The 22,424-nt window shown below is 41.0% G+C and overlaps 1 protein-coding gene across 1 annotated transcript in view; it reads right to left on the reverse strand.

The window, feature by feature from the left end:
- Positions 1 to 340: 340 nt before the first annotated feature.
- Positions 341 to 22,424, reverse strand: part of antxr2a (ANTXR cell adhesion molecule 2a) — a 90,798-nt gene continuing 68,714 nt past the window's right edge. The window contains exon 17 of the mRNA XM_083912693.1: positions 341 to 3,003. Coding sequence (XP_083768819.1) covers positions 2,965 to 3,003 — 39 coding nt within the window. The 3' untranslated portion in view covers positions 341 to 2,964. The remainder of the gene's footprint in view (positions 3,004 to 22,424) is intronic.

Here is a 22,424-nt window from a genome sequence, read left to right on the forward strand (position 1 = left end):
GAGGCTGCACACTGTCCACTCCTCCGTCCACACACACTCTGTATAATCACGTTCCCTGTCGGGCCCTATAAATCTGTGAGGGCCCAATTAAAGATGGCCTTTAGCATGTCCACCCCTACCAGCGCGCGTGCACACACACACACACACACTCACACACACACACACACACACACACACACACACACACACACACACACACACACACACACACACACACACACACACACACACACACACACACACACACACACACACACACACGTGTTAAAAAGAGAAAAAACAAAACACAAACACTGTTCGCTTTTCATTGGATGTGTATTTGACAACAGACTGCAGTGTATAACAAGAACATAACAAAAAAAAACAGTGTAAAACTCATTTAAAAAAAAAAGCTTTTGTTTTAGGTATTTTGGATGCAACTCACACACGTGTGTGTGCAGCTCAAGTGACCTGAACCTGGACTTAAAAGTGCTACGATACGTGAATATAAAAATGCAGTGAAAAAGACAAAAACTGTACAATTTTAAAGATAATAAAATGATAAATTACAGTTTTTTTTGCACCTTAAATGAGCTGATAATAATATAAGAAGCAAAAATAGTGCATGCAAATCAAATTCAACCCATAATTGGACAAACTGTTGACAAATATTTAATTAAAACATATCAACAATTGTGATAATCTACTGTCGAAGTTATTTTTTTAAATTTATAAGTTGAAAAACCTCATTAATTGTACACAATAAAAAATGTCAACACTATTTTTTCTTGCTTTTGGCGTTTAAATGAAATTAACACAGCCTCATTTAACAAGTGCAGAAATACAAAAATACTTCTTTTAAAGAAGGCATCATTTAAAAAAAAAAAAGGCACAGAGAAATTCAAACAATGATCCTTAACAATAGGTCATAATAGTGAATACTATGGTGTGTAATGATGTGTGGAGAGGACACAGAGGGGACGTATGATGTGTTATAAGGGAGACTCGTGTTGTGACTGCTATGTAAATATCTCATTAGTTCGGGTTAATAACATTCCTGTGCTCTTGGTTGTAACATATAAAAGACACAATGTAAGTGCTAAGAATTTGCTCGTCCAGCGACCGTCCAGAAAGAGGCTGATGAGCCTATTAAATGTCAGCCTGCAAAAATTATGCAAGAGGCTAAAAGCGTTTAAGTCGGACATAAATACCAGCACACCCCGAGGATTTGATTTGGAATTATTTATGTCCCTCCGATCGGGACGGAGAGGAAACAAAGGAATAATTAGACTGGCGTGTTGTGCGCCGCCCGTCCCGCGCGCCCTCGTGCCCTCCGAATGTGAGACGCTCACCCATTCCCCCTGAAACTTGATGGTTGTTGAACTTATTTTTAGTGTCATTTGATAAGCTTCCCTGCCTGCACAGAGACATCCCACTGACCCAGCCACTGGTCATTGTCTATACCGCTTCCCGTCAAAGCCGGCGCGCTTTGTCAGGTTTCGACTCGAATATCCATTTTACATCTGAAGTACGGCATCCGAAGTGACTGGATCATTCGAGCCTTTTTCTTCAGCTGCTGCCCCCTTTCCTCCCCCACAGTGTTTCCGCTCACACTAACATCATTTGGGATTGGCGTCATGACAGCGCGCTTGAGAAATCCACAATATAAAGAAATATATATACCCTGCTTTTTGGGGTGAGGGAGTTGGGGGTGGAGGTGGGCTGGAGGGGGGAGACATAATTTCTGGAAATGAACAATACTTATCCGTCCATCGCATCCGTTACTTTGGGTTTGCGTTTTGGACTCGGTGCGCCGTCACCGTGGTGCCGTGTCCTCTTTTCCCCTGTGAATAACGCAGTAACGGGTCATTCAATGTCAAAAGGCATAAAAAAGAGACAGCCAGGTCTTCACAGGCTGCTGCTTGCTGTTGCCTTTAATTATTTTAATTAAACTTTGATATTCCGTTGCCGGGTGAACTAGTGTGTTGGGACGCGGCCGGGGAAGCCCTCAGAGGATTGAGACGGTGAGGCAGGGCGGTGTCCAGGCAGCTGTAACTGTATCTTAAAAGTCTTAACTGATAGGCCTGTTTATGGGCTGTGATGTGCTACGCCTTGCTGAGCAGAGAGCAGACTGCACTGAAAACAGGGGCAAAAAACACCAAGCGCCATGTCAAGGTCTTAAAGGCATCAATCCCTCAAACGTAGCTGGAGATCACGCTGGTCAGGAGGCTGTCCTGCGGTCGAATAACGCTCTATTAATTTTCTTGTCCCGAGAGCATAATGAAAGGAAGGTGTCTTCTTTAAAAACTACAGGGCAAAGTCTTGGTGCCTTCCAATACCTTGGGGCATCCTGTCTACAATTTGTCATGCGTGTGCACTTCTCAGTGTTAAAATGACAAGATAAGCCAGTCAAAGGGCAGCCGCTGGGCACGCAGCACTGCTGAAGTTGGAGAGGATCTGTGATGAGACATTGCCAAAAGGCAACGGACTTCTGCACTTGTGAGGCCCACTGGGATTATTCCGACTTCCACGCCAAAGGCAAACAGCCCCTTCCTCCAGTTTTTTTTTCCTTTAGATAGCTTCCGTCTGTGTCCATGAAATTAGATTTTTCACAGAAGGCACAATATGGTCAGAATATGTTAAGCCTTTGGTGCGCACGAAAAGCTAACCGAGTCTGAGTGCTGAGTTCTGGGGCGCCCTGTGCCGCTTCTTCTTTGTTTGTTTTCTTCATTTAAAAAGATATTTGGTATCAGTAAATAACTTATTGAATAATTACCATTTCCCCCTGTGTGCTTTAAAAGAGTCTAAAGAGCAGGAAACCAGAAGGGAACTTTGTGCACAAAGTAGAGGGGAGTGAACAGATAGTGGTTTGAGCTGCAGGACGAAAGATCTTTAAAATAAAACCTGAAATTCTTCTCTCTCTCTCTCTCTCTCTCTCGTCCACAGCCATCAGCACACGTGGGTTTTCACTCAGTAGTCTCTCTTCTACTGATGCTGCACGCGGTTGAAATTAATACACCGACCCTGAAAAACACAGAGAGAAACAAAGGAAGAGAGGATGGTGTTACAACTTTCATAAATCAGAACACCTCATACTTTTCCTATTCAAGTACAGAAATTAAGCCCTCTTTTTGGACATTTTCTAATATTTCTAATTAGCATTTGTAATTTTTTCATCACGATTTAAAGGACATTATTCGATAACAGATTAAAATAATCAAAATGATGTCCACGACAATATAAAGATGAAAGTAAAGAACAAATATAAATATACTAAATATGTCTCCAAACACAAGTGAAAACAAACTACCGTATTAGATATAATTCAATGAACACAGTGTCATAATAACAGGTTGTACGTAATTAACATACATAAAACTAAATTAAAATGAATCTATCGAATGTCATTTCAGGACAAATAAAGTAAGAATACATTTAAATTAAGAATTTAAATTAAATCAAATGAAGCATCACTAACTCTGTGAACACTGACGTTAAAGACATCTCACTTTGGTCTCCTTGTGCATGGTCTCACCCACCATGTTTGTGTGTGTGTGTGTGTGTGTGTGTAGGCAGCTGTGTGAGCCTCTAGGTGCAGCAGCAGCCTGCTCACCAACAGTAGACCGACTGGCACCAAGAGGGAGCTCTCGCACAGCGAATCCCCAGCAGCCAGCAGGCCTCCACACACACACACACACACACACACACACACACACACACACACACACACACACACACACACACACACACACACACACACACACACACACACACACACACACACACACACACACACACACACACACACACACACACACACACACACACACACACACACACACACAGCACCTCTCTCCTGTGCTTACTGTGACCTGGTCAGTGAGCACAGGAGATCTTTGTTTCTTTATTTGTCTTTGTTCTGTATCCTTCAAACCAGTAAATATTCAGAGGCAGTGATCAGCATCACGTCTGAGGATGGCGCCCCGTTTAACAGCATTATCAGGAGTGTTTCTAATGGGACACGTTTGCCTCAGTCAAAGTGTCAAAACACACATTATCTCACGTGCTCCTAGTCCTGTCTGTCCATGAAGTTGACCAATGCAATGAGGGTGGAGGGAGTTTTGTGTGAGCTGCTCAAATCAGCTTTTTACCACAGATAATGTTTGTTCTTATGAGGACAATTTCTTGGTTCTAAATACGTTTTTGGAGTAAAAATAGTCATAGAAACATTAGTTGTCTCCCAATACAACAGGAGTCATAACTATTTGTGCAGGTGTAGTTATTATAACATAATCATGTCCTCTAAAAGATCTACATCTCTGTTTGTACATACAACTATGAAAAGTAATGCACTGTAGCTTTTATGTAATCCACGAAACACAGGACTTTCACCTGCAGGACGTGTGTTCACTAAGACAAACCACAATCTATTTTCAATCTTAGCCAAGTGGTTTTGGTGCCTAAACTTAACCGTCATGGTCCACTTACTGACGCTGTTTCACGCTTTTAGAGGCTTTAGACGTTGACCTGCACTTTAGAAAATAAAAAAAAAGTTTCACACCATGAGACTAATTTCAAAGACCGCAGACCCTCTCTCTTTCTCTCTCTGCACAGTGGTCAGAGTCATAACTGCAAGCTAGCTAACTAGCCAGCTAGCTGATATACTAGTAAAAATTAACAATTTAATGCTTCATCCCCAGCTTGGTGGCTCAGGGGACGCACAGCTTCATCTGAATCTTTACCTGGTATTTTTGTAAGCACACATGTATGTGATAAAGACAGTGGACAGATATTGTATCTGAAATTAGACAATCTAAAGTCCCACTGACACTGAGATAAATCAGTCTGAATAAGATGATTTTCACAGCTCAAAAGAGAAAAAATCCAATGAACTGTCGTCTGTCCAAAAAAAAGATCAAGCTGCAGCGTCATGTCAACAAAGAAGGAAACCTATCATGGACTAAAAATAAACCAGTGTTGGTTCAGAAATACAGAATGAGGAACGAGAGAAACACGATTGCTGAAAATAAAGATGTGTACTGATTTCTCTTATGTGAATGTCCTCTGGATGTCTCCTCTCTCTCACACTCCCACCCCAAAGATCGGTTCATTCGTTCATATATGAACCCAGCAGTCGCACTCGTATGTGGGACAAAACAAGCGGACCAGGATCGCCAAGAAAAGGCATACTCTGCTCGCTTCCAGTCAATCCCTGGAGCACTTAGTTTGTGGTGTGACCGCAAGCAACTGAAGGAACTGACTCATAACCATGGACATAAAAAGAAAGAATGGACAGCGGACCTAAAAATGGCGCTCATTCATTCCTATGGAAAGCTGCTCAGTGGCGCAATCTCCTTTAAGGCCTCCGCAATTTTTTGTTCTCGTGAACGCGGGAGGACTTACCGGGTGTAGAAATCTTCGCGTTTCGGAGTCCATGTCCGAGCGTGAAGCATGAAAAACAATAAAAAAAACATTGGACACAATGCACAAAAGGTTTGAGCAAAAGAGTTGTGTTGCTGCCTGAGCCTTGCACTGGGCTGTACCGACATGGGACCTAAGCTGGTAGATGTGTTTCACTATGGCTCTTTTTAGCCTCGGACCATCCTTCTCCTGCCCATTACTCGATTTTTGGTAGGGTCTAAAATAATGACCACATACAATTTTTTAATAGAGGGTCTGAAGATAATTATGAGCCTTTTGATTTGGTATCTAAAAGAAATTCCCCACATGGATGGGAGTGAGCGGGCGAATATGCTTCCGGGCACAGGACCGCCACTCCCACAGGCGAGTGCTGCAGTACCACGCTTGGCCGCTAAGCCCATGGTTGCATACGATTAGAGGGCCTGTCCTAGGGGCTTGCTCACAACATGTGGCTTACACTCCAACAGTGGCCTACCCCATCATAAAAAAGCAAGAAGAAGACTGCAGACAGCAGTTTACTGAAGCCAAACATCTTGGAATTGGGGAATTCTTCTGTTAAAATTTCTGACCAATGGGAGGGCAGTTTGCTGTCATTGCTCGGCATTTGTTCACACAGTGTAGTGTTGCCAAACTGATCAAAGGATGAACCCATCAGTTGTTTAATTTTAGCCCCTGAATCGGAACAAAGCAAACGAACAACATGTGGAATATCGATTAGATCTTATTGTCCAGGCCTGACCTCTAGAGATTCACCGTGTTTGTTTACTTATACTTCATAGTAATAATGCAGTTGAACTCGATGCAGTAAGAATATGCTTTCTGTTTAGGACATAACATATTTCCTTTTGCTTTACCATCACAGCCCAGGATGTGCTGAAAAGAATGTGTCTGTTTGCCGATTCTTGTCCCAACAGGTGACTTAATATAGGTTGTTTCATGCATATTTATTTATGGCTCTCCCCTCTTAGTCATATAGTCTTGGTTGATATCTTAAGGCACGCTCATGGACAACAATATTCATAAACTACTGCATGTTATGGTCCTTAAAAAAGTCCTTCTGCATTCTACACAAATCTCCAAAAGACAATCTGTGATTTTTAGTCGACTTAAAACGTCTTTAATTGATCGCAGCCTAAGGTGCACTGGCATTGAATCTGATTTTAAAAATACCTGATTTGTGTGCTGAATTGAATATGCAATCAAATCTCTTTCCTTCACTGTCTGAGAAAACAAAAGCAAATTCTTGCACACGCAGCCTTCACACAGTCCAGGTGGAAGCCTCCAATTGAGGTATTATGCACAGAAAGGACGGAGACATTGTCTCCTGAGATGCAGAGTGAACGCAGAAGTCAGTAGCCAGTTCGTCTGGTGTGGGAGCGACTACAGTATCTGCACTACAGTTTGGCTCTGGAGCAGAAGTGTGCACGGACCGACTGTGACGAGGGCTTTAGACAAGCTGGAGAATCTTCCATTTCTCATTATTTGGCAGGGCTGCTGGGTGTTTGACGGCGGGGTGGGGGCTTCGCTCCATCTCTGCATGGTAAGCCCCTCGACGTGCACCCTCTGCAACTAATCTCACATAGTCAACAAATAAGGCACATCAGATGCTGTTTTGGCCGCAGCCATCAGAGCGGCTAAGTTCAGTGGATTTTACGGGTTTTACAGCGCAGGGCGCTCGGTGAGGGAAGAAGTGCTCTGTGCGGCGGGCAGGATGGCAGGCGAAGCAGGGGGATCTGGTGCGAGGGTGAAGCAGGTGCAGCACAATACGGTCAAACCCATTCCAGCTCCCCTGTTCCCGGATGAGCAGGGCCTGACTTGGCAGGGAGCACTGCCTTGTAACTGGGCCATGTTGGAGAGATGGAGGCCCACCTGTGCCACCCTGAGCAGCAGAACAATAGTCTGAATACGTCAGCGTGGAATGTCAGTGAAATCTCGTCAGACGGACGGGAGCGTGACTGCAGATAGACGGGTGGATGAGTCAGGTGGAGAGATGGAGAGGTGAAGAGACAAGAGGAGGGGGGTCAGAGAGAAGCACCGACTTCCAAATGGAGACTGTGATTAATAAGCCTCATTACAGGCACTCCACTGGCTTTCTATTGAAACTAATGGAATTATATTGAACCTTGAAATCCAACTAAAATGATCACAACAGAATCCAATGTTGATATGTTTGAGAGGTCCAACACACAGAAGTAGACGGAAAAGAAGATCAAATGATGTTTATTAGCATTAGCAATCAATTACTATTATTATTATTATTATTATTATTATTATTATTATTATACATTAATTAGTCTGAAATGTCAGAAAATAAAGTGCGGTCATTGTAGAAAAAGATTCAGTAAATGATGATTTGAGGTGGAAAAAGCTGCAAATTGTGACACTGAAGAAGCTGAGATGTGGCATTTTATCTGATGAATTACTACAAATGATTAAATAATGATTAAAGCTCATCATTACATTGACTGCAACACTGTTTAAAGTATTTTTAGTGAGACCTTTTTTAAACATGTATGGAGAACACTTTTGTTAAGACACACGCACTGATAGTGTGATGTGTTTATCCACAAAAAAAACCCCCTAATATGCACATTTTGTTAATTCATTAATAAAACACAAGATGTCTCCTACTTCACTGCAGGCCCATTCTCAGTGTTTGTTCACTGGCTGCTCTAAGTTTGAACATCATACTTGTAGAAGTTTTAAATCATGATTAAAGTGACAAAAATGATCCCGGTAATTAAGGTTTTATCGCTGTCAAAAAAGGCCTTCATTTATTTTCTTTAAACATGTTCTGCTTACAGGGCAACCATCTTCAGCACTCTAACACAAGGCTGAGAAATGTTTTCATCGCCGCTAATCAAACCCACGTTGCTGCACCTGCGTCTTTAAGACCGTTGACAACTTCAGTTGATGCTGGACAGTTTTCACCATGAGTTTTTCAAAGTGTGGTAATCAAACATGGTTTTAATGATGATTCAAATGTACTGTCAGGAATTACACTGCACTTTTTTTCATTGAAACAGTAACCACTTCATCCCTAATAAGTTGCAAATTGGACCAGACCAAACTATTTGTGATGTCACAAATCCTGCTTCACAAAATCAGATTTTCAGTGATCACAGAGAATTTCCACTGTCAGCAGATAAATGTGTCTTCTGGTGTGAATCTCTGCACGGACGTCATTCTGCACAGTGAAGCTTAAACGTCCAGCTGTGGGAACACGAAGAAAACTTCCTAATCTAGTCTATAGCGGACCCTCGCTGCCTGTTGACAGGAGCAGCAGAGGTCCACATCTGCCCGCTTCTCAGACATGTTTGTCTCTTGGACTGCTGTTTTTTTTACTTAGGGCAGATTTCCAAACTCTGGGCCACTTAATGTGCTTTTGATATGCAACGATTTTAAATAACAGTTATCGAGATCTTTAAAATATTGTTTGGAAAAGGCTACTATATATAACATCATTTCCAGGGGGTTGTGACGCTCAAAAAAATGTTACAGACGTCTCTTTTGCCATTTAAGTCAACAGGAAAAAGTATTTTTTTGGGCCGTCACCTGATGACGGGTAGTTGTGATTCCATCGTTTGGCCTCTATGTCAAATTGGCTACACTTGCAAAATCTATGCCTGGGAAGATAAGGTAAATTGTAAAAAACGTTTGCCGCCTCCATTTCATTAAAGAGTATTTTTTATACTCTGAATAACATTTTGGGCTGGTGACAATGTCTGCAACCTTTGTCAAATCCCCCTGAAAAAAAGAGGATGTTCATGCTCCAAAATCTGGTCCTCAACAAAGGCTGGAAGGTTGTGGGAATGTTTCAAAAGACGTCATTCAAAAACAGGAAATGCTGGCCATCATCTGTTTTTTATGATATGTTTGCACACTGCAATCATGCCCAAACTACTCTGTTACAGCTCAGTTTAAAAGCCACATCTGCAAGCAGTCATCTAGTCATCCAGTAAATAAGCCAAAGTGAACAATGTCTCTGTTATTGACATGGATACAGTTGAAGACGAAACTTGTTTTGACATCTCTGGAGTGCATGAAAAGCTTTTAGTGAGCAGCTGGACACGTCTTCCAACTCGCCACAGAAATGAAGAGTGAACATTACTGATATTTTTATTCACTGTGGAATCCATTCATTGCGTGCAGGTGCTGAATTAGAGAGTTTTCAGTACATGCAACATTATGGATGGTGCCCAAACTGTCTGTGGGAGTTACATTTATGTCTTTCTATGGACTTTTTTCTCGACTTTCCCTCTAGAATTCAGAAAATAATCCAGAAATCTTCTTTAATCTATTAGTTCAACAAAACTACAACTCGAAAAAGGAAGTTGCCATGTGTTTGTCTCTTCTCAGTTTGAAATGAGTCTCTGCAACAATCTTTTGGGAGAAAAATAAAAAAGGAAATAAACAAAGCTGATCCAAATGTTTGTATTGGCTTGTCATATTAATTGATTGTATAGTTTGTCACATTTTACAATATCAAAAACTGAAAAAAGATGCATGAAAGAAGGCATCAATTTAGGTTACAGAACGAATCTCCCATCTGGACTGTAGTGTGAAAACACTTGCAAGCATGAGAGTTGTAATCCAGTTGCAAGATGCTTATTTTGCAGTGATAAGCTACAGGCTTTGAAAGATTTTATTACCAGAACAGAGACTTTTTTTTTTCTTCCACATTAGAGCTTTGCAGCCTATACAGTATCTTAGTTAATCTAGGGCTTACTTAATCCAACAGCAACAGGACGACTGCAACACTAGTCACATTACTCCATCACTTGTCTGTTGTTTTGACAAAATGTTAATGAGCCGAACAGCAAATCCACACTGCATCATAGAGCTGCTGTAGATGTTCCACTTTTTACTGCATGAACTACCTTCAGTATGTTCTGCTGCTGCACTTCCACCTGAAATAGTGTTGCTTTCTCCTCAGGTTTCAGAAATCACAAGGACTGTTCTGGTAAGGACGCATAAGGAGAATAATTACTCTGTGTATAAGGTAATGTTAGATCATGTCACTTCTCACCTAAGTGGAGATGTTTGAGATGTTTTTAGCTTTGTAAGCAGGGACTAGGGATGTCACCATGTGAGATTATGATATTGGAAATATCACGGTTTCAGGATTATTAATGAGTGAATATCTTATGGACATAATCAGTCTACTTTCTCTGTAAAATATTCAGGTTGAGCAGGTCCTCATAGAACTGGAGTTACATCCAGGTAACTACTACATGTCCCCACCAGATAGAGACAGTAAACAGGAAGACGTCACCTTCAGGAGAGACATGTTTACATTTGTTTTTTGTTTTTTTGCATAATCACTTTGTGGTCATTAAATAAGTACAAATAAATATTAAAGATAATCATAATACTTAGGTACGTACAGGGGTAAGCATTGAACTTCTTTGTGTTTAGGGGTGGGCGATATGACGATATTAGATGGTGAAGGATTAGAACGTGCTGACGATCTGCCAAAGCCGAGAGGTTGTAGAAACGTCTGTAGGGCACATTCTATCCTTTGCTGTTCTATGCTCTGCACAAACGCACCAGGTTTCTTTTTCCTCAGCCAAATCTCACTATTGGCTAGTCCGCCTCATGCCGGCCCTTAAGACACACTTATCAACCAATCATAGCGAACTACAGGCAGTGAAGAGGACATCTCATTTCCCATCAAGTTTGATTCAGAGAGTAGCAGGAAGTGATGGCACAAAATGAAAATGAATCGCATACCATTGATGCTGTCTGTCCACACTTATTCCTATAATTTTGGTAACAAGTTGTAATGTTTGACGCCTAATGTTTTTAAGAAACGAGTGCCGTCACTTCACAGAGGCCGCCTTCTGCCTAAACCTGCCACACACACAGACACCCTCGGTGCTCACACCAGATGATAACACAATAAACTTTTTCAACCACCTAAAGAGAAAGCACCCTAAACAGTCTGCTGAGAGTGAAACGGTGAGGAGTCCAGCCACATCACAGCCAGCAGAGGCAACAGGGAGCTATAGGTCAATTTTAGTTAAATGTCCTTTGGCGCAAATGGACAAAATTACACAAACTGATTCAAATCTGTTCTCTAAATGCGCCGTTATATATTTTCTCTTTTAGGGCTATATTTTTACATAGGGAAATACTTTGGATGAACTGTTCAGTATAATTAAAAATCAATGTAAAAAATGTGATAAAATTGTGATCGTGATTGTACTGTAAAAAAAACTGATCTGATATTTTTGCCATATCGCCCACCCTTTGTGTTCAACTTCTGTCGTAGAAGGTAACAGAAAAGTTGGACATGATATCAAACACAGGAGGGAGCTAGTTGCTTCTTCATTAGGGCTGGGTTTAAAAATAATTCTTTTTTTAATTAAAATAGATCTTTATTTGAATTTATGAAAATAAAAATCTAGCTCTTCATCATATGACACTAGAAGACCCAAGGAGTCCATTACAACTGTGTCATGCCAGCTTGTCTGTTGGGGGGTAAATAACGCTCCAAAGTTAGGCTTCATTTTGACAAAAGTAAATGTCACTGTACTGTGTCGACTGCTGTAGTGTATTAAATAAAAAAGTACATTCATACATCTACTTTGGGGACAGTTCTGAATATACACATGAATATTTTTTGATAATGCACCAGGTTAGAGGGTTGGTTCTCTGAGAATCTCTTTCATATCCAAGAGAAAAAAGTGGTTTTTTAACTGAAATATCTTTTAATTAATTCAATATTTGATTCAATTCGTAATTGATTTGGGAAATCAGCCCTATTCTTCATTATTGTGTCAATATTTTTACCTGCTCTAACGTACATATACACTATCAAGTGAAGGCAAAAAAGACAAAAAAATTGATCAGTCATTTTGTGATTATTTGGATCTGGAGCCTATTTTTCCTGAACTATATGGTAATTATAATGGTTTTAAGTTAATTCCTTAGACTGAGTTTTAGTGTCACAGACTTTAATTAAACTGGTAATTCTAAATCTGGTTGAAGCGTTTAAAAAAAGAGGGAGAGTTAACGTTAGTTCAGACTGATCCCTGCTGTTGCAATCCACCATAAGTACAAGAAATCAAAATCTTCATCACATAAACAGCTACCCTCTGTGGTGAAAGCGGCCCACTGTCCAAAGTCCACACAGTGTCATCGGCCCTCTTCGAGTCCCTGCCCGCCGAGCCTCAGCCACCAGACATGTGTTCTGTTTTACTCCGTGTCCTCGGCCACATATTGAACAAATTAAAAGTTCAAGTTGGAGGGAGAAGCACAGCTGCACGGGGGACAGAAGAGAGAGAGCCAGGGTGTGAGCAATCCTCCCTCCAAGAGGCTGCTGGCCTTCTTCTCACAGCCCCTCGTATATGCACACGCACACGCACACGCACACGCACACACACACACACACACACACACACACACACACACACACACACACACACACACACACACACACACACACACACACACACACACACACACACACACTGCCCACACAGTGCTGCCATCTGGCCTGCTGGGAAATCAGAGCCACCTGAGACTCGGCCAAATACATGATGCTCACTGACAACTCGGGCAGTTCTTTTTCATTGTATGGAGATGGATAAAGATTATACAAGCACATAAGGTACATGGGAGGACATCATTTGACGTTTAGCAGACATCTTGGAAAATACTGAAAAGAAACCATGCCTTGACATTTTTTCCTCCGTGTTATAAATGCATCATGTTCATATGTATACACTGGTGCGATAATACGTGTAAGAAGAGATATTGTTACAGACTTACTGACCGAAGCGCCTGCATCGTTGCCAAAAACATATATTCTACAAGGCCAAAAGTGTGTGGAAGCTACACTACACCCATATGTGAGAGCATGGGCATTAATCTGCAGCTATAAACAGCCTCCACTCTTCTGCTTTAGGGCTCTTCAACAGATTTTGGAAGCCTGCTGCAGAGATTTGCTCCCATTGGTGAGGTCCAACACTGATGCAGGTTGTTCCCACTTCATCCCAAAGTTGTTCTTCCACAACAAACAGGGGGAGACCACTACTCTGTGGAGCTGGTCTTTGTGCACAGGGACAATAAGTGTGGTAGAATATCTGTTTGGAAACGACAAAAGTCAATACAACTTTCTCAGTTGCGCTAAAAAATAAATATATGTGCTTGCTTGACATGGTTTTTAGTCTTTGAAGAAAAAGAGATGATGCACTATAGTGCCACCCTCTAACCAAACCAGGTGCTCACAAAGAGCTTTTTTAAGACCTTTTCCAGACATTTTAAGACCTCATCACTGCTTCGAGTTCTTATCGAGTACATCACACTTTAACTTACATTTTCTGCATATTGGTGTAAAGGGACCTTCGTGTAACTTTATCAAGCAGCCGTCAGTTGCAGCAGCTTTTCAGATCCAGCAGGAATCCATAAATAATCTATAGAATCCCACCACACGCCCACGCAAACTAATCAATGCTCAATTGATTGATCAACTTTTAACACTTTTTAAGACATTGCAGACACCCTGGGTGATATAAAAATCCAACTTCTGACACCATATTTACGTATCAGGCTTTTTAAACAGCAACACTGCGTCCAAACAGAGAGTCTCAGTGTGAATAAAGTGGATGGCTGATCCACTGATGGCTACTTCACTGACCCAGGGAGCAGAGAGGGAGTGAGTGACAGCTTGCAGTAAAAAAGTTATGGTAGCAGGCAGCAGCATATGGTCTGCAGACTGTCAGAGCATTGCTGGCTGCCGTTTCCTGCAGACAGGAGAATATTTTACCGAGTGGCAGAAAGAGAAACTGATGGTGAAGTAAGTAAAGCTTTATTTAGATGGCCCTTTTTTAAAAACACACAGTTACAAAATGCCTCACAGATAAGCGATAGCATTTCTGCTAGCTGTTTTGTTGAGGCTTTAGTCCATGTAACTTCATCTTCTGGGTGCTGTAATTGCTGTATTATGTGACATATTACTTTACATCTTACACTAAGGTATACTATACACTACTACATACTGTTATATTGTTGTACTATACTACATATTAGGTTATCACATATTTTATTGCTACACTACTGCACCTTATACTATGTCTCATTTGGTTTATTTCATTTTGTTTCTGTCTAGTTTTAATTAAGTACTTTACGATGATTGCCGTGGTAAACTTGTTGTTTCCAATTGAGTCTGGTGGCTTTGCTGATTCTTTTCATATCTTACTTGGTTTATTCCTTCAAAGTTTTGGTGAGTTTTACTTTGTTTCTGTCCAGTTGCGTCTGTATTTTTCTTTTTCCCAGCTGTGTGAAGTTAAATATTTTTATTTTATAGGGAGGAAGTGGAGGATTTACTGTTTACTAAAATTATTTAATATGTCATTTTTAGACATTAAACTGCTGATGCTAATGTGGCTCAGAAGGTAGAGCGGGTAATCATTAAACGAGAAGATAGGTGATGGTTCGATAACAGGCTCCTTCAGTCCACATCTCATGTTCTTGGCCAAGATACTGCACCCCAAACTGCCCCTTATGAATGGTTAGATTTAGAATTTTGATGAGACAGTGGCACCTATCATCAGTGCATGAATGTGTGTTTGAATGGGTGAATGTGGCATGCAGTGTAGGTCAATTTGACTGGTTGGAAGACTAGATAGGTGCTATATAAATGCACATTTACCACTGACAGATTTTTCAACAAAGAGTCAAAGCTGAGCTGCCCAGTCTGTATCTCAGGTACATTTTTGTGCAGACTGCCAGAGAAAAGGATGAATCTGTTTAAGGATTTACCAATTGGCCAAGACAATAGTAGCATATAATGAGTGACATTAAGTTGTCTGCTGTTGTAAAATATGAGTTAAGGAAGATTAGGATGCTCTCTTGATTTCAGAACAGAAGAAGGTCGCAGGACGACCTGGTGTTTTGCAGGTTTTATTGTTTCCTGCTCACTCACACACACACACGGTCACCGTGCATAATAATGCCAGCTAAATGTCTAAAATGACACAGCTCCTTGACTCCGTATCAGCCGTCTGCTGTTGCAGGGATAAGTGGTGTCTCCTGAAGCTTGAACATGGATGCCACAGTACTAAAGGTGCAGCTGTTTTCTGCCGGGGCCTCCTGCTTGCTTCCACCTCCCCCACCCTCTCAGTTTCTTTTTTTTTCAGAGTAAGTGCACATCATTGGCAGCTTAAAGCTCTGGGCACCGTCCCTCTGGTTGTTCCAGAGAAATGCCAATCGTTTTGGCGTCGACGGGGCCCTCACAGACGGCGGAGGAAGGCACAGATGGCACTAATGGACGAGCAGAATCCAACCGAGGGACCGGGACAGAGCCACACCGGAGCGCCGTCCAAATAACTGTAGTGTGAATGTACTGTATGGCCAACGCGCCGCTCTGCTCTAACGGGGACGATGCCACAGCAATGCGGCATAAAGAATTTAGAATGATAAAATAATCATAAGAGAGGAAAATCGTGGGAGGAACAGCGTGGACCGGTGCCAGGAGGATCAGACAGAGGAGAGATTGTTCTTGGGCTGATATGTGCTGAAGTGAGTTAGAAGGGCCGCGTCCAAGTCAACCCACTCCAGCTAGACAACTGGGTTTACAGCTAATGGACTGACTGAGACACTGTCTGTCAGGGAAGAGCCAGCACATAGGCCGCACCTTCTCCTGGTACAATGATGCTTTTGTACAATGTGTGAACCAGCTGATAGCCTGTTTTTTACGACTTGTGATATGACAGACTTACATTTAGACGTTTATTTGTCGCCCAAATCTTTCCCTCCATTTCCCATGTGCTGCCCACATACTGCAGATTTTAACATTTGCTATGCAAAAGCATTCACAAAAACATCCCTGTGTCTCTTTTGTAGCTAGTAGTGCTGAGCAGATGCTTGTAGGAAGAACTAGTCACACCTTTTAATGGTGCTAAGAGGCCACTGAAAAAAAAACAGTTTGGAGCTCTGTGTTCTTTTGCTAAAAGTTGAAATATTTCGGAAGGGTCATGATACCTTAAGTTTGTGCCGTTTTCAGCCTTCTGTGCCGTTTCTAAACATGCAAGTGGCTCTCTGAGCTGAGAGAAGCAGATAGGTGGGCAGATTGGGAAAAATTGTAGCTGACATTTTGAAACTGAAAAACAACACAATATAGATAAAAGTTTCTCAGGTGCTAGTTGGCAATAGAAGGTGCAGTAAAAAAGCGTTTGATGATACGAGTAAGATACTAAGTAGTAGCAGACTTTGGATGAAAACATGCAAACTGCACCAGCACCCGGATTCCACCCAAAAAAAGAAGCCAGTTCTGCAGTGGACACACAGCTGTTCGGTGTCCCAGAAGCTCAGATCTGCTGTGCTCACGCTCTCACAACATGTGCAAGCCTTCTGAACAAGGACTCCAAACACAAACTGAAAATAAAGAGGGGGCCATTTGTTAATTTTTTCTTCTGGGTGCCACAGTGCATCAGAATCCACAGAGAGCCAGTGGGCTCATCTGTACTTTTAAATTACGTGTCATCGCCACAACTGTCCTCCCAGAGAGGCCAGCAGAGACGCCACAAACACTCAGGACTGCTCTTAAAACATAAGCTCACATCATGTCTCCAGGCCACAACCCTATCAACCAAACAGCTCTTGGATTTGGTGAAATAACATATGTGTGTGTTAATACTTCACCGTCCAATGTGTCGATTTAATGCTAAATGGAATAAAGCTTGCTGTTGCTGTTTTTTTGCATACAGCACACAACACTACTGATGATAAAATATAGATTAACAGCATTTACCATTTCAGTGTCACACAGAGTAAAATGTTTCCCCTACTGCAAAATACTATTATTATTATTGTTACATTTCTGCAGACAGGATGTGCAGAGAATGAATGAAGAAACCCAACATCCTCTTTTCGGATTATGTGCACATTATCCAGCATATTTAAAAATCTTAACTGGTTGATGGTGGAAAAAAGAATGATTAGCTGCCAATGATTAAATTAACGCAAACTACTGATAAACGTCTTATTTTATGACTCTCAAATGTGAATCATGTCTTGTCTGAGTCTGGTTTCCTTAGTTTATTATGAAAGTGATTTAAATATCTTTGTTTTCTCACACATTTTTCACCATTTTCTGACATTTTATGGACAGAACAACAAATCGATTAAAGGAGAAAATGGCCGATATATTAATTGATAATGAAAATAAATGAAAATGAAAAGAACTCGACAGACTTCAAACTTTTTTTGGCTTCAATAGCCAAACACATTTCTCTGCAGTGCAGCGGTACGGTATTATAATCTGCCCAGAGATGTGACAGTGAGTATTTCACAGAGCAAGTTTAAAGTGCCGTTAAAGAAATGTTAGCGATGTACAATAAAGCATATTCAGTTTCACTTTTTATGACCAAAAAGTACATCTCTACACCGCTATCTGCTATGTTGATGTTGATTGTGTTGTCTGGTATTGTCGGTTTTGTTAATGTCTTGTTTCATATTGTGGTGTGTTCAGTGTTGAGGGACCGTAATTGGAAATAAGCCTTAGGGCTGATTTTAAAGTATGTAATGACTACTGTACAGTGCTGTGTGTTGAAATCAATCAACTAATTTTCAACAACTTATAAAACTGACATGCAGTCGAAATATTCAAATATTATCATCAATATTAAGACCGTTATTACAGGAAGTCCCAACAGTAATGTGTCTCTTTTAGAAATAATTTGACTTCTGGTGCGCAGTGGCAATAAAGAAGCAGCTTTGTCTACATACACAGAGGGGCGGTTTCAATAAATGCATGTTTGTATATATGTAATATTTGGGAGCAAGTAAAGAGCCGTTGGGGCCCCTTTGTTAAAATGTGACAGTGATGTTTGACTATTACAGGTTATACATTAATTCCAACCTCATAACTTCACCTTTCCCCAACACCTACCACAGTGTTTGTACTTTACACTTCCAATAATCTACTGAGGCTTTCAGCTTTTTCCTCTTTATTCCTTCACTTACAAAAACATTCAGAAAACAAGCTTATATGTTTAAGTCTCACTGGAATTATTTAACCTCTGACATTCAAACTTTTCCATCAGATAGATTTGATCTCCTACTGTGAGACCAACTCAATATGATCACTTATCATATTTCAATTCAATCGTATATCAACTCAATTTTGACATGTAATCTTAATTGATGATAAGAATCGCACATGGATTTGTATTCTGTACTAAAGTTTCTTAAAAATATAAAAATGTTTTTGTTTTGTTACATTACGTATACGTCGTATACATAAAAAAGCTTTACCATGTGGATATTTCATATAGAATATTAATTTAGGGAACTACCGGATAACCTGACAGATCGTGATATTATCGAAATATGCAGTGACCAAATTCTGAGTTTAGTGACATGAACAACATCCTTCCTCAGCTTCTTTGTGTCTGTTTAACGGCTGTATTTAAATATGACTTTTTGTCTGTATGTTGGACTGTTTAATTGTTTGTGTCACACCACTTGGAAAACGTATCTTGAATAAATACATGTTTGTATGTAATGTATAATAAACTAAAGTTTGAAGACAATAACATTTCTAGGCTAAAACATGTTGTACATCATCATATTTTTTAAACAGAGCTCTGTCCTCCACTCATGTTGCTTCAGTTGAATTGTCTGCCTTGTTGTTACCGCTCACTGGTTTTAATACGAGGCGTTTAATAGCAGCAGCCTGTTCCTGTCTGCATCTTCAGCGAGACAGCCTTTAATATTAAACTGTTTCCTTCCAGAAATAAATACCATTTGGTCAAAACTTTGTTGCCTTAAATTCATCCTTCAGACTCATTCGCAGAAATGTGCCAGTCGTGTTTTTGTCAGAGTAAGCACATCTATTTTCAAGTGTCGAACATCTCATTTTGGAATGAAGCTCTTTGATTGGCCTCATTTCTTTTTTTTTTTGGAGAGTGTCCTTTCAACGAGTGGGTGTGTGTGTTACTACTCCTGTTCCCTGCATGGTTCCCCCTCTTCCCCCTCCACCAGCGGCATGCTGGACGAGGTCACATGTGATCTGCTCTTAGCGGAGATGCAGGCCATGCGACAGGGAGGGCCAGTAATTGGAGTGAGCTGTCAAGACGGGGCGGTGTGTTTGTGGGTGTGTGTGTGTGTTGTGCACGTGCCAGGGAGGCTCCCCTCCTACAGGGTGGCACATATTAAAGTCCCTGATGAGACTAATGCAGGAGGAAATGGGTTTGGCGTAGCGCCCGGTTGAGAGGTTAAAAGGGAAGGCTGGTCTGGGCTGACCCCGACCTGAAATGAATCTGGAGCAAGTGCGAGAAACAAAAAAGGCAGAAGGTTCATTTGGATGTTTCTCTTTCATGTTTGTTAATTGTTTTTTTTTAATTGTTCAACTGGATTAGATTTACATTGAATAATCATATTTTTCTCCAAGTGATTCTTAAAAAAAAACCCCAAAAAACTAAAGGATTTCCCAAATCTAAAAAAGCCACCTCTCATATTTGTATCATTACTGAGTCATTGATCCTTCTGACGCAATTAGCGAGAGAGAGATCACAGCCCCTCGTTTTTCTTTTAAGAGTTAATCAACAAATTAAAGATGCAGATTTGCAGCTAATGGCGCGCCGTCATGAACTGCCGAAAACACGCAGCGCTTTCCTGCAGTTGACATGATTAAGTGCAATTAGAAAAAATGTAAAACAAAAGAGTTAATAGGAAATTGTGTCTAATCAAAGACACAAAGGAGATAATTGTGTTGCGCGTTAATGAATTAGTTATTATTAGTTTCTCTGACAATTTTGGTTTATTTCATCTTTGCCAGTCTGTGAACATCTGTAGCTGCCTTATTAGTGTTCGACTCTTACAGACAGATAAGTTACTTCTCAAACACATTGGGTCGTTTTTAAATTGTTTAATCAATGAGTCTGACTAGTTAAGGTTTTTCTTTTTTATTATTTAGTCTTTTGACCCTGATATTAGATTTCTGTTATTTGAAAAGGGGATTACTTCATATCCTGTCAGAAAAAATGATTAAAGTTTAAATCAAAAAACACGGTTTTAATGACATAGCTACATATAAACATTTGAGAGATTATTGTTGGTGATTTAAAACAAATGCGTGGTGTTGTGCTGTACAGTATATCCCAAAGGTGTTCTGCTTGTTAAGCAGAGTTCATAGTTGATTTACACTAAAGGTTCTTGGTTCATAATTCACAACCAAAATCTGTCTTCATGTTCAAATTTAAATCTGATTTTACAGCAAAAACTCCAGCTTTAAATCTCAACGGGAGAAAAGTTGTTATTTACGAGGCTGTAAACTAACAGGGTGGAAATACGAGCGAGCGGCGGCGGTGGCCTGCTACGCTGGGTGGAAAGGCTCGGTGATAAAGCATCTTGTTAGCTCTACTGAGGAAAATATGCTTATCAAGCCGCATGTTAATACAAGCAGTAAATAATGTGATCATCGGCCAGCGATGCTGGAAATATAACAGCGTGAAGGAGCCTGAAGCCACGCTGACAACAGGGAGGTGTTGTGTGTGAGCGTGGTTTTTTTTTAAAACATGGGCTACAAACTGTGAGAACTGGGTTAATGTGACCTGAGCAGTGAAGACAAGAGCAGCGAAACACACTGGGTGGACCGACAACAGGCAATTTACCAAACACACACATACATACAAAGCTAACAAAAGCTCACACAGCTGTGGAAAGGCAGGATGCATCATTAAGAATCAATGCAACATGATACATCAATGCACAACGAAAACTACAAACTCTTATCAAGAGACTTTATTGGATGCCTGGTGCTGCACTCAGGTTTAGTCCCATTTTCTGGTATAAGTGAAGCTGCAGAGCAAAAAATGAACATAATCTGAATGATCTTTATGCCGTTTGTGTAATGTCATTCCAGCATTTCTCTTTTTGTATGTTTCCTCAATTAACTAGAGGTTATTTTAGCCTCAAGACTGCATCGTAGTAGGACTACTCATCCATGTTTGCATAAGAGGACACCATAAGTAAGCTCAATATGTTTAACACTTGGCTACTTCCTTATACTTCAACTCTAAGAGATTTGAAGCTGCATTCAATGAATTTTTGACCATAAGACCACCTCACAGAAATAAAAACACAGATGCAATGATAACTTACATTCCTGGGTTACTTTTGATTCTGATTGTGGTTCCTGGGGATGCTTAGTTTTCTGAATTTGGTTCCTGGAGATTTTTAGAGTGCACTCACACTTGGCTCAGATGATCTGTGCCGTGCTTTAGCACGATTGTCCCACATCCCTCCTCCCCCGCAGCCCAGGCCCGCCTGCACTCACATTACCCCGAGCCTCACCAAGATTGCTTCTTACTTATACGTCATCAGTTTTTGTTTCGTGCAGTTGCTTTTGAATAGAAAAAGCAACTTTGACCGAATCTGCAGTAAACACTCCACCTCCGCATCAGACCATCGCAAATCCTTCAGCAGCATCTTTTTAAATAACCATCAGATGTATATGAATAGTCTCAGGACTGCCGTCAATGCTCATGCTCGTACATGTGCAATTGTGCTTTACTAAAGCCCAACAGGGCCACGGCCAAGACGTGTGCCTAATGGACAGTGAAAGTGTGCACTTAGTTTGGGTCCTGTGGACCCTGAGTTTCTGAGTTTGTTTGGTGAAAAAGACCTACCACACTCCTTAATATTGTATTTTTTGTTTAGCAATCAAGAGCCATCCAAATCCTTTAAAATGTCTAGTTTAACTGTTCAAATTAGCGGTGGTCTTGGAGTTTGCTATATCTTAATCAATCCAGTTAAAAACCATACATCGGCTTTTCTAAGGGCCGCCCTCTTAAGCTGCACTCAGTTCACAGGACTGTCCTCAGCCAACGCTCTTGGCCCTGCCGGTGGAAACGACTGTGAACTTGAGTCAACTCTGGTGGACCTGGGAGTTGGTAGAAGAATGGGGGTGGGAGCCTCGATCTGCAGTGTGATGAATTGTCGCACAGCATGCTCAAACCTTCCCCGAGGCCCAGGAGTGTAACTAACAAGTTTGGCAGGTCGACGCTGCCTTC

The sequence above is a fragment of the Echiichthys vipera genome (genome assembly GCF_963691815.1).
Source record: "Echiichthys vipera genome assembly, chromosome: 4".
Taxonomy (NCBI): domain Eukaryota; kingdom Metazoa; phylum Chordata; class Actinopteri; order Perciformes; family Trachinidae; genus Echiichthys; species Echiichthys vipera.